The 13,096-nt window shown below is 42.3% G+C and overlaps 1 protein-coding gene across 2 annotated transcripts in view; it reads left to right on the top strand.

Moving 5' to 3' along the window:
• Nucleotides 1-11,260, top strand: part of gsk3a (glycogen synthase kinase 3 alpha) — a 28,652-nt gene extending 17,392 nt beyond the window's left edge. For both annotated transcript variants that reach the window (XM_004916257.4, XM_002936404.5), the window contains exons 2-11: nt 520-707; nt 2,784-2,867; nt 3,211-3,321; nt 3,545-3,675; nt 3,780-3,886; nt 4,775-4,872; nt 7,531-7,626; nt 7,780-7,966; nt 8,094-8,162; nt 8,371-11,260. In XM_004916257.4, coding sequence (XP_004916314.1) covers nt 520-707; nt 2,784-2,867; nt 3,211-3,321; nt 3,545-3,675; nt 3,780-3,886; nt 4,775-4,872; nt 7,531-7,626; nt 7,780-7,966; nt 8,094-8,162; nt 8,371-8,435 — 1,136 coding nt within the window. In that variant the 3' untranslated portion in view covers nt 8,436-11,260. The remainder of the gene's footprint in view (nt 1-519; nt 708-2,783; nt 2,868-3,210; nt 3,322-3,544; nt 3,676-3,779; nt 3,887-4,774; nt 4,873-7,530; nt 7,627-7,779; nt 7,967-8,093; nt 8,163-8,370) is intronic.
• Nucleotides 11,261-13,096: the final 1,836 nt, after the last annotated feature.

Below are 13,096 nucleotides of genomic sequence, written 5' to 3'. Positions count from 1 at the left end.
CGATGGTGTGGCTTTCTAGCTTATAATTAGATGTGGGAATATGCAGTAATTTGGCCTCTAGAAACGATCGGCTAGAAGTTATTTACGGCTACGCTTGTTTTTGGTTAATTGCTGCTGGACTACTCCCTGTATGCGTTAAATGGGGTTTTTCACCTTTACATTTTTAGTATGATGTAGAGAGTGATATTCTGAGAACTTGCTATAGGACTTTGTTTTTAATTATCTGCGGCTTTTGTATTAGCTTTTTGTTCAGCAACTTTCCAGTCTGGAATTTCAGCAGCTGTGTGGTTGCTGGGCTCCAGATTACCCTAGCAACCAAGCAGTGGGACAAATGACTGGAATATGAATAGGAAAGCTAAATAGAAACATAAGTAATAACATGTGAAAATACAATTGTAGCCTCTCAGAGTTATCTTTTTTGACTGCTGGGGTCAGTGACCCCTAATGTAAAGCAAAGTCAGAAGGGCAAATAATTTAAGAAAAAAAAAAAAACCCTCTAAATTTATTTTCTTTTCATAGGAGACAATGGAAAAGTTACAACAGTGGTAGCAACCCCTGGTCAGGGACCAGACCGCCCACAGGAGGTTTCTTATACAGACATCAAAGTCATTGGTAATGGCTCCTTCGGGGTGGTATACCAGGCTCGGCTGGTGGGCTGTGGAGAAATGGTGGCTATCAAGAAAGTTCTACAGGATAAGAGGTTCAAGGTAAGAAGATGGAAAATTTGGTTACTGTGTGAGAATGACATGTTAGCTTGTAGTGATATTTTGAAAACCTGAAATAAGGTTCATATTGCATTGCTCTCATCTTTTTCCACCTAGGCCCTTGGGCCAATGATCAGATCATAATGAGGGCCTAGGCACATTGTTAGAAAGAGGCCTTGTTAAAGGGGCCAGAAGCTTATAGCAGCTCATACATGGGTACATACTCTGTACCAGTAACCAGATGCTCAATCACTTTGTGTCCCAAAGCCCTAGGGCAGGAATCCCCATCCAGTGGCTCACAAGCAACATGTTGCTCACCAACCCCATGGCTGTTGCTCCCAGTGGCCTCAAAGCAGGTGCTTATTTTTGAAATCCTGACTTGGAGGCAAGTTTTGGTTGTATACAAACTAGGTGTAATGCCAAACAGAGTCTCCTGTAGGCTGCCAGTCCAAAGAGGGGCTACCAAATAGCCAATCACAGCCCCCAACTCTCTTTATATTTGAATGTGGCTGACGGGTAAAAAAGGTTGAGAATCCCTGCTCTAGGGCACGTGAGGAGACATTTGCTTCCTTTCTTTGTCATTTAGTCCATTCTGGCTAGGAACCCATCTTATTTTTACCAGTATGGAGAGTGCTGGTGTAATCCGATAAATGTGGTAAGTCATTACATAAGCCAGTCTGATAACCATATTCAGTTTTTCCCACTGTTTGTGCAGCAGTTTTCAGCATTTAGTGCTTTTGATATCTCGGTACCCCTTGAGTGCACTGACACTAAACAGCAGTACAAAACCATACATTTAAAGTGCCAAACATAAGTTTGTTCTCTATGTCCAATAACGGTTCCAAAGAGTAAGCCAACCCCAATAAGCCATTTTTTTTTTAATTGTAAATGTATATTTGTTTTTAAAATCAAGAACCATTTAGGAAAAGGTAAAATCACTCTATTAAATAAATTCATGCAAAATTAAAACTCAAAGCATTATAACAAGGAGAGAATTATACATCTCACTTGATGTTTCCATGAAACAAATATAAGGTGTACATAGAGGATTGTGGCCTGGGGCTGTTCAGCTTCTGGGGGTTATCAGGCTGGCCTGCTCTTGTGCAAGTCATGAGAAATGAGCTGAGTCAAATAAGTGACTACATAGTCTAGTTAAATGTTAACTTTCCTCTTAGTTACAGACTTGGCAATTACGGGGCTTAGTTGTCTGTAGGGAAAAGTTAAAATTGCTCAAGGCCTGGGCAGCCATTTAACAGGCAGGGACATGAAACAAGTGGAGGATATGTGCTGAGCCATTATGGCGAATAGAATACAGGGCTTAAGTCACTGTGCCTGAAAATAAACATGCTCATTGTGTGTTATTTAGGTATAATGTGTAATTAAAAAGTGTATTAGGCTCGCAGATTAAGAAAATCCAATGCGATTCCATTGGCAAAAAAAAACAGAATCTGATCCATGCATCTGAGTAGAATGGAGCACTTTGGCTTTTCTCCATTTGCGTAGAAAACGAAGGCACGGCCATGTGCGCCATTAGCCTTAGTAGTGAAGTGTCTGTTTTGACTTCATGCATGTTTATTATATATGGGTGCCTCCATGGTAAGTACGGCAGTATCGGTAAGCTCCAACTCATTGCTGGCTGCCTTCAGCAGAATGACTGACTTAATCTGTAAATGCACAAAAGCTTGGATCAGGGAGAGCGAGAAAGGGATTAGTACTGGCACTTGCAGGGTTAAGCATTTTTCTTTGGAAACTTTTGTCTGCCTGCCTGTATATGAAACTATTTGGGTACCACATGTAATAAACACTCTAAAAATACACACTCTAAACGGGGGAGTGAGACTTTCTTTCTTCCAACAATGCCTGGATAGAATACAGACAATAGCAGTATCTGTTGGATAAATCCTTTTCAAGGTTAAGTTTTTTTTTTTTTTTTATAAAATAACCCTATTTTTGCTCACTGTCTGAATATCTATTCAGCACAAGGCCAGTGCAATTGTTCCTGTTTAATAGGGGCTAGGTTGAATTGCTTATCCTCTGTAAGTCATGTCCTCCAATTAAAATGTCCCTTTCTTCCTACAGAACCGGGAGCTGCAGATCATGCGCAGGCTGGATCACTGTAACATTGTGCGCCTGAGATATTTCTTCTACTCCAGTGGGGAGAAGGTCTGACTTTTCTTGTATTCCCTGCAGACAGTCTGTACAGCTGATTCTGTTCATGTACTTGGACATAACCCTTTAGTTAACCCCTTCTTTCTGCCAATGTAGGTAGCTAATGGATTTGTGGCTTTCCAAGTCACAGATAACAGAAGGAAAACCATTACTTCTTTAAACATAAGAATAAATCTTTATTTGTGCTTGATTAAATGCTCCTCTGTTATAGAACAACAGATCAAATCAGCACAACTGTACACTGATGGGCATTGTTTCTTTTGGGTTCTTTAACCGTACACTAGATTCTGTTTAAACTTTGACTCTTTGTAACTGTGAGCTTCATCCTTTTATTTAGAAAGACGAGGTTTACCTAAACCTGGTCCTGGATTTTGTCCCGGAGACTGTCTATCGTGTAGCTCGTCACTTTGCAAAAGCCAAAACCTCATTACCGTCCATTTATGTGAAGGTGAGAAAACCAATAAAGATCCTCCACTAGAAAAATGCTATCTGGGAATGCTGGGCTATGTAGAATAAGTTGCCCTAGAGCCTCTTCTTTGCTACTGAATCAGAAGTAAACGTGGGAGCAAGAAATAAGTAAAGCAAGCTGGGTTTCCCATGCCAGTGTTTCTGTAAATAAGTAAATGCCATTTTTATGCCTGCTGATGAGCTTCTTTCCACTTACCATTTAGGTATACATGTATCAGCTGTTCCGCAGCTTGGCTTATATCCATTCTCAGGGTGTCTGTCACAGAGACATTAAACCACAGAACTTGCTGGTAGATCCAGACACTGCTGTACTTAAGCTTTGTGACTTTGGCAGGTGAGTGCCATGCGTTTTTGTGTTTTGTTTTTTTCTCTTGCCCTTCTGTATATCTAAGCCTGCTGCTGTACGTTTGGATATAAACCATTCTTTCTCACTTTCAGTGCAAAGCAGCTTGTTCGTGGGGAGCCAAATGTGTCCTATATATGTTCGAGGTATTACAGAGCCCCAGAGCTCATTTTTGGAGCCACAGACTACACTGCAAATATTGGTGAGCTATCTAATATTGTCATTTGCTATTTAAAGCTATAATATATTTTAAGTGGTTTTAGTAATATTGACAATTTAACTATAGCCCTGTGCACAACCCATTTTTCTACTTGGCCTATATGTAGCTGACCACAGGTCTAAATTACTACATGTGCCCTCCCTAATAGAACTAGGGGTTCTCTTTGTAATTGCAGTTTATAATTAATGATGGTGTGACCCCACAAATCAAAGCTTTCAACATCTGGCCTAGGTGAAGTTTTTAGGAAAATAGAGGTTAGGTGCAGGATATGGCTAAAATAGCCTATTAAATTGTAATCTCTTTTGAGCAGGACCCCTGTTATAGGTGGAGTTTTTTAATGTAATCTAAAGGTTCAACTCAATTAAAGTAATTCACTGCAGAATATAGTGGCACTTTATACATGTTTGGTACTAGTAAATACAACCTGAAGGACATGATGCTTTAGAGTAAAGCAAAATTGCAGCAGCATCACACATCCCTCCACCCAAAAAAGCTCTTGCATAGTGAAAAACTACAATTGTTAGCAGTTTTCAATATACATTAATTAAACCTAACTGTTAGATGCTGCTTTTAACAGCAATTACATTTGCATGCTTGTGGCTGTTTATATTCTCTAAACTGTTAATTCTGACCTGGAGGAAAACTGCATACTGCCAAATTGTTTCAAAATTCGGAACCAGACAATGGAGAGGGACAGACAGATACTACTCTCAATAACAATTACATTAAAAATAGCGGTTTTAAAAGATATTTGTTAATGACTATATTGACATGGAAAATGTAGCATTCCTTCTATTGATAGATGTATTTGTTTAGCCATTGGCAACTACCATTTTTATTTATGGCTTTTGTTTTTGTCCATGTCTTTAGACATATGGTCAGCAGGTTGTGTCCTTGCCGAGCTGCTCCTGGGCCAGCCTATCTTTCCCGGAGATAGTGGAGTGGACCAGCTGGTGGAAATTATCAAGGTGAGTAAAATACATCAGGTTGCCTCTATATATTTGTGTTGGGCAGGGATCCCCACAACCTTTTATACCCGTGAGACAGATTTAAATGGAAAAAGTGTCTGGGAGCAACACACGCATGGAAAAAGTTCCTGGGGGTGCCAATAAGAGCTCTAATTGGCTATTTGGTTGCCCCTATGTGGACTGGCAGCCTATTGAAGGCTATTCAGCTTTACACTGTGTTTTATGCAATCAACACTTGCCTCCAAGACAGGAATTCAAAATTGCGCATGTACAAACCGGATTCCAAAAAAGTTGGGACACTAAACAAATTGTGAATAAAAACTGAACGCAATGATGTGGAGGTGCCAACTTCTAATATTTTATTCAGAATAGAACATAAATCACGGAACAAAAGTTTAAACTGAGAAAATGTACCATTTTAAGGGAAAAATATGTTGATTCAGAATTTCATGGTGTCAACAAATCCCAAAAAAGTTGGGACAAGTAGCAATAAGAGGCTGGAAAAAGTAAATTTGAGCATAACGAAGAGCTGGAAGACCAAATAACACTAATTAGGTCAATTGGCAACATGATTGGGTATAAAAAGAGCTTCTCAGAGTGGCAGTGTCTCTCAGAAGCCAAGATGTGTAGAGGATCACCAATTCCCACAATGTTGCGCAGAAAGATAGTGGAGCAATATCAGAAAGGTGTTACCCAGCGAAAAATTGCAAAGATTTTGCATCTATCATCATCAACTGTGCATAACATCATCCGAAGATTCAGAGAATCTGGAACAATCTCTGTGCGTAAGGGTCAAGGCCATAAAACCATACTGGATGCCCGTGATCTCCGGGCCCTTAAACGACACTGCACCACAAACAGGAATGCTACTGTAAAGGAAATCACAGAATGGGCTCAGGAATACTTCCAGAAACCATTGTCAGTGAACACAATCCACCGTGCCATCCGCCGTTGCCAGCTGAAACTCTACAGTGCAAAGAAGCCATTTCTAAGCAAGATCCACAAGCTCAGGCATTTTCACTGGGCCAGGGATCATTTAAAATGGAGTGTGGCAAAATGGAAGACTGTTCTGTGGTCAGACGAGTCACGATTCGAAGTTCTTTTTGGAAATCTGGGACGCCATGTCATCCGGACCAAAGAGGACAAGGACAACCCAAGTTATCAACGCTCAGTTCAGAAGCCTGCATCTCTGATGGTATGGGGTTGCATGAGTGCGTGTAGCATGGGCAGCTTGCATGTCTGGGAAGGCAGCATCAATGCAGAAAAATATTATATTCAGGTTCTAGAACAACATATGCTCCCATCCACAAGTCATCTCTTTCAGGGAAGACCCTGCATTTTTCAACAAGATAATGCCAGACCACATTCTGTATCAATCACAACATCATGGCTGCGTAGGAGAAGGATCCGGGTACTGAAATGGCCAGTCTGCAGTCCAGATCTTTCACCTATAGAGAACATTTGGCGCATCATAAAGAGGAAGGTGCGACAAAGAAGGCCCAAGACGATTGAACAGTTAGAGGCCTGTATTAGACAAGAATGGGAGAGCATTCCTATTCCTAAACTTGAGAAACTGGTCTCCTCGGTCCCCAGACTTCTGAGTGTTGTAAGAAGAAGGGGAGATGCCACACAGTGGTGAAAATGGCCTTGTCCCAACTTTTTGGGGATTTGTTGACACCATGAAATTCTGAATCAACATATTTTTCCCTTAAAATGGTACATTTTCTCAGTTTAAACTTTTGTTCCGTGATTTGTTCTATTCTGAATAAAATATTAGAAGTTGGCACCTCCACATCATTGCGTTCAGTTTTTATTCACAATTTGTTTAGTGTCCCAACTTTTTTGGAATCCGGTTTGTAGAAATGTAACAGCCAATGCTTAGGTTTTGTCTTGCTCCAGTCGCTAGTAAGCCTATTCGTTAAACAATATCCACTTCCAGGGTAGTATATGTAAAAGGTGCATTTTGCTGGAATCCATTTCTGAAATGATATTAGTTGCATGGTGGCCAATAATAATAATTGGGTTACAGCAAAAAGTGCTCTAATATCTATGCAATGACCTGGCTGGTAAATATATATTATAATATCAGTCACATTGTTATATCTTATGAGTTCCTCTCTCTGTCAGAAAAAGGCAATTGGGTCAGAGGTCAGTTTGCACAGCTGGCTACTTGGATATCTGGCAAAGGCTAGTGTTTGTTATCAGTACTGTAGTAGCTGTTATATTTAGGCGTTGGCCAGTGGCCACACATGGATAGCCAGGTAGACTCTCATTGCTAAGGGTAGCCAAGTGTTGAACTACAAAAGGCCTTTAACCCCAAAAGGTTGATTCTATTCCAGCTGCTACTGCCAGCTCATTTATTCCCTGTGGCATGGATTAATGTCTTGGGAAATCACAGCCGGCATTCCCTTCCCCTCCCAAAGCACCTAGGCATTATCAAATGAAAGTCAATAGGAGAGCGCTCTGCCACCCCACGATTACTCCTTTCAACCCTTTAGTGCAATCAGCAGTTTCAGTACCCAGTAAGCCTTCACTTTAGATTTTAGGATGCTTTTATTCATATAAAGCTGCAGGGGCTGCTAAGAAGTTGAGATCCCTGGATTAGCAGTTTCTGTACTGTTTCCCTATTTTTGAGGCACTTTTTTTTTTTTTTCTTAGGTTTTGGGGACTCCCACACGGGAACAAATAAGAGAGATGAACCCAAACTACACAGAGTTCAAATTCCCACAGATCAAAGCACATCCTTGGACAAAGGTAGGCGGTGGCCTTGTATCTTGTCATTCCTGTTTACTTCTTAGAACTGTGGAAAAAAGTAGCCTTCAGAGATGTTGTAGAACTACAGTTCCCAGCATACTGACTGTTGTAGTTCTGCGAAATCTAACAGAAGTTTTTGTTTTCACTTGGTAGGTCTTTAAACCCCGAACCTGCCCTGAAGCCATAACATTGTGCAGCCGGCTATTGGAGTACACACCAGACACTCGCCTCTCCCCACTGCAGGCCTGCGCACACTCCTACTTTGATGAGCTCCGTGACCCTAACACACGCCTCCCTAGTGGACGCGAGTTACCCCCTATCTTCAACTTCAGCTCTGTAGGTTGGTGTCTAAAATAAACTCGATAACGGTGACACTGGAGTGACGCCATGGGAGCGGGGGTGTGTGTGGCAGTGGAGAATTGCTAATCTTTTATTTACTGTGGTTTTTGTCTCCTTGTCCCTTTCAGAGCTCTCCATTCAGCCTTCGCTGAACTCCATCCTCATACCCCCCCACCTGCAGTCTTCTCATTTGCATGGTGAGTACCTCGGAACCTTTAAGGAGTAGCAGCCGGTATGTGTATGAGGAGTGTGTTTGTTAAACTGGAGTCCCCCTGGAATTGAGCAGCCAGTTAAAGGCACAGTCACTTTTCAGCTTTATTATTCTCTATTCCTCCTTTAAATGGTTGCATGTAGGCAGAGTTGTCTCATCTTTTCATATTTTTTTCTTTTTTCCCCCCTCTGAAGGTGACGGGAGACCTGGATCAGACAGACTGAAAAGCGGCGATGTGGCAGAGCTGAATAGCTCCTGAGGAGTGCATCCTTCCCCAATCCCCACCACTTATATTAAACAGACACTCGACCAATCCTGCTCCCACCAGAACTTTTACTTACTGGCAGCCAGCTCTGGGGCTGGTCAGTTGATTGGGTTGGTAGAGTTGTTTTGTTCTCTTTGCCTCCTGTCCTACTGACTTCTGATGCTCTCAGTGCCAGCAGCCGAACACATTAGGGGATAGCCACATCACTCACTCCGGGTTACCTACAGCGATGGATCGTTTGGACTGTGCTGAGGTTTAGAATCAATACTTTGTGACGTTTGCAAACTCTGCCTTGTATGCCACATAGCTCCTACCAGTGTGACTGTGGCGCTTCTCTGAGGTATACCTGCCTGAGAGACCTCCCTGCCCTTGTTACAGGTTGGCTTGTCTGAAAGCAGTAAACAAATGTAGGTTGTCTGAAGGCCATCTGGTATATACATTGCATTTTTTGAGCTTTTCTCATTGGGTAGGGAAAGCATAGTATGTTCCCAAACATAAGGCAGTTGCTGAGCCACTACCAACAGAATCCATTGCCTACTAAGGCCCTCATTTCTGTGGCTCAGCAAGAGCTGTACAGCTCTGTTCACTATTATTTTGCTATATAAACCAACCAGGTGACTTAAAACAAAATTCAGTTGTTCACAGTGAAATTCTTTGTGGCTTAATATTTGCTTCAAATGCAAAGCTTGGCCCTGCTTCCTTTTAGGATTGTAGTCTGGATCCAATCTTGGGATAATGGTACACAATACGTTTTGATCCCTACTGCCCTCCAACCACATCAGCGGTGGTCAAAACGTCCCATCAAACTCTCACTCATTACATTGTGCAATTTGCAGTTTACTGCTGCCTCCTTGAAAGTTGTAGGGTTTTAAATTTGACCCCTGCTGCTGTCATCTGGATTATACTGGGAAGCAGAAGGTCACCCTACCTGTAGATTTCTTCTGTGTAAGCGTTGAATAGTGATACAGCCTACTTAGTAGTAATGGGACAAATTTAGTAGGGGAGACACTGCTGCTTAGGGTGTCACATGGCTTCAGGAATTATCTTGGGGCGTCCATGCTTTATGGGGAGACAGAAAAAAATACATCATTATGCACCTTATTAAATAATACATATTAATGATATTGTCACTTATATGATATTAATTGAGTCCTTTGCCCATGCCCAACTGAGCGAAATTCTCCAGTTTGGATCTGGTGGTTGCTTGTGTAAGTGACTGTAGCAACCAAGCTGAGTGGGATCCAGAAAGGGTTACACCATTGTAAGTATTTAATATTAATCATCAAGGGTGGTGCTTCTTATACATATCTTTCCATTTTGGTGGAACTTTAATTGGCCCTATTTTGTATTGTGACTGCTAAAGGCTTTTGCTGTTTGGATCATAATGACTGATGCTGGAATAGCCAGTGTATAGCGGATAGTTTGCCCCATAGCAGCCTTTGTGTACCGTCTTGCTTCTGTTATGTGCTAGGGCAACTGCAGCGGGATTGGCCTGCCATGCAGATGTCAGGCCAGGGGGGGACACATTTTTGGCCTATGAAATTGTACTTGTGTAACTGGTTTTAATTGACTCTTTAATGAACTTGACCCAACTATTTAGCTTGGATTGTGATGATAAGGTGTGAATGTTGAGTACTAGGATAGGAGACTTGTTAGAATAAGGCCCGATGATATAATCACGATGGTCTCATTGGAAAGGTAACCGAATGGGGACCAGCACGTTGTATAGAGAATCAGAGAGCAGCAGGTGGAACCCTGAATGGAGCTGGCAGCTGACTTGTAACTGCCCTGGGATGGGCAACTGTCCAGTCCAAACATATAAAGGTACCCCTGCATCCTAAACATGAATGGAGTTTTTACCCTATTTTTAAATATCTTAAGCAATGCGATTTTTAATTACCCTCCCCAATATTTATTGTCCACTATAAAGAGTGGCATGGCTAACAGCCTTGTGTTCCCCTGAACTGTACCAAGAAATCTCCCTCTTCTCTATGTACTTCATCGCCGATCAGTCGTGGCTGCTCTATAGGTAGCGCCCTTATATTGTGGTGTCACCTTTATAGCCAGGCGAGCTGGACTCTTATACAGTGGGTTCCTACATTCTTTGTGCATTATTATCATCTCTCACAGTGACTGGGATGCAGATATAACCCTTTGTGTGCTGGGACCCTACTCTGTATCACTGTGTCCAGGTGAAGGCTCTCGTGCTGGCTGTCTGTCTGGGGGAGGGAGGGTGTGAGGGTGCTGGCTGTCTGTCTGGGGGAGGGTGGGTGCTGGCTGTCTGTCTGGGGAGGGAAGGAAGGTGCTGCCTGTACCACCTCACTGCATAGCACACGGGCATTTCTTATCCCACATTCTAGAACTTCCCCACCAAAAAATTATTTAATTCTTCCCATTCTCCTTTGCTGGGTCAGGTTTGGAATTTTGTTTGTAAATATATATATTTTAGATCTTTCTTTTTTTTTTTTTTTTCTTGCCTCATACTACAAATTCTTGTATCTAAGGAAATGTAGCTAATGATTTCTCTGTAAATATGTTCATTTTTTTTCTTAATGAAAAATTGTTGAGTCCTTGCTGATTTACCCTTTTTTTTTTTTTTTTTTTTTTCTTTTGCCTTTTTGGTACCCTCCTCCCCCTTTTTAACCATTTTATTTCTCAGACCCTTCCCTTTTTATTCCTGTTTTAGAATCAAGAAGTGAATACTGTATTGTTAGAAGCAAAACAAAAAGAGCCAGGATGTAGTTTGTTAGGAGCCCGGTCTCTGGCTTCTGGTTTCTGAACGTGTACAGCAATCTTGAATAAATTATTGGCATGAAGAAGAGCTGTCTGGCTGTTTCCTCGTGTTAGATCTGCCCTGGGCTCAGGCTTTTCTGTACTGATACACACACATTTGCTTAGTGGCTGGAGTGGATTAGGGAAACCTCAAAATTGGTGCCTGGGCATCTAAATAGATGGTTGGGGCATTGAACATTGTAACCCCTCAATCACATTCACATTGCATGAGGCTGTGCATTAAAAGATCCAGTGCATGGGGGGGGGGGGGGGGGGGGCTACACAGGTAAAGATGCTGACAGGTTATTATGAAAATCTTTAAAGGATAAGTAAACAATATAATTAATTTTGTAACCATGCCACTTGGTGGTCAGTTCCTGTAACAATGCAGTCAGAGAGATATACCTTCAGAAGGGAAAGAGAGAAGGGTTCTGATGTTGCTATGCTGAGAAAGGGCATCTGAGGCTTCTGATCTTTCCTGAGCAGCAGAGCAACTGATACAGGTACCAGTGGGCTGAGGCCCTGACTTTCCTATTTTATATGGACTTCACTATGATCTAGGAAAGTATATTCTGAAAAGTTACTTTGATCATCATTTTTTTTTATTCACATTTTCTGTGTTGGCTTTTTGTTCAGCAGCTCTTTGGTTGCTAGTGTCCAGTTTACCCTAGCAACCTGGCAGTGGTGTCGGTGAGAGAATGGAAGGAAATATAGGACAGGGAATTAATTGAAATGCTGTATTAGCCCGCAGAGGTGCAGGTTAGTAGAGCCAGTGCTAGGCCGCCTGTATCAGGAGGGAGCTCCCAGTGCTGGTGGCCATGTTGTTAAGTGTGCCTGTGCTGTGGATACAACTGACCCACCTACATCACGCGCATGCAAGTGCCACAACATGGCTGCCCAACCCGGCATCTCCCGGTTCAAGCAGCCTTTTACAAGAGCTTAGAAAATCACACTGAGCAATTTTATTTACTTTAAGGCTAAAGTAATGCTGGGATTGATGGCTATTCTGCTGCCTCCTGCTTTTGTTTATCAGCACAGCATGTACCATATTACAATATAGGGAATAAATGTTAAAAAATGAATTTGTTCATTGAACAAGGGGTTTATGTTGGGGCCCCCCATGGGCAGGCTGCTGCCAAACAAAGGAGGAGACCAGCCCCCAGGGAAACCAACCTATCTTATACCACCCCCACCCCCCCCTTCAGCTGTACTATAGCCACATGGCTCAGGTGAGTTATAGTAATAATGTTGTACAGGTGGTTTTTCTTCTGTAAAGAACACGCTAAAGTGACAGAGGTAATGTTGCGTGCCTGGGAAGTGACTTCACTTTGCTTTATGATTTGAAATATTTATGGGCACAAAGTGTAGCAGGACAGGCGTGCATTTTATATTAATGAGAATCGCTGCATGGGCTGAGCACTTCATGAGAACCCTGCTCTCGGGGGACTGTAGCTTTAGAATACGGAATTGGAGATGTGGCATGGCGGCTATCAGCTCAGTTAATAACAGTGAATGGAGAGTGAATAGTTTCTCCTTTTATTTACAATGCAGTGGAATTGGGGTAACCACATAACTTTTAGGGCTCCTATGGTATCATCCCACTGAAACTGCAGAGCAGCCACATGTGAGTGCCAGTGAGTGTGTCCTGAGCTGCTGTATAGTGACAGGACACGCTGAATCTACACAGAGCCTGTCTCTATCAGTAGGAAGGGCTGCACTATAGGCAGGTGATTGGCGCTCTGCTCTCTGACACAGTCTGGGAAACTTGCATTGCACAATGTTGCCACCTCGCTCTCACATTCCCATAAAACCTATTCAATGATTTCCAGACCAAGGTCAGAAAGTAGCCCGGTCCCAGCATGGTTCTGCCCTTTTCTCAATGG

This window comes from Xenopus tropicalis, chromosome 7 (assembly GCF_000004195.4).
Source record: "Xenopus tropicalis strain Nigerian chromosome 7, UCB_Xtro_10.0, whole genome shotgun sequence".
NCBI lineage: Eukaryota > Metazoa > Chordata > Amphibia > Anura > Pipidae > Xenopus > Xenopus tropicalis.
Note: the sequence above shows the minus strand (reverse complement) of the source record. Positions and strands in the feature narration are given on the sequence as shown.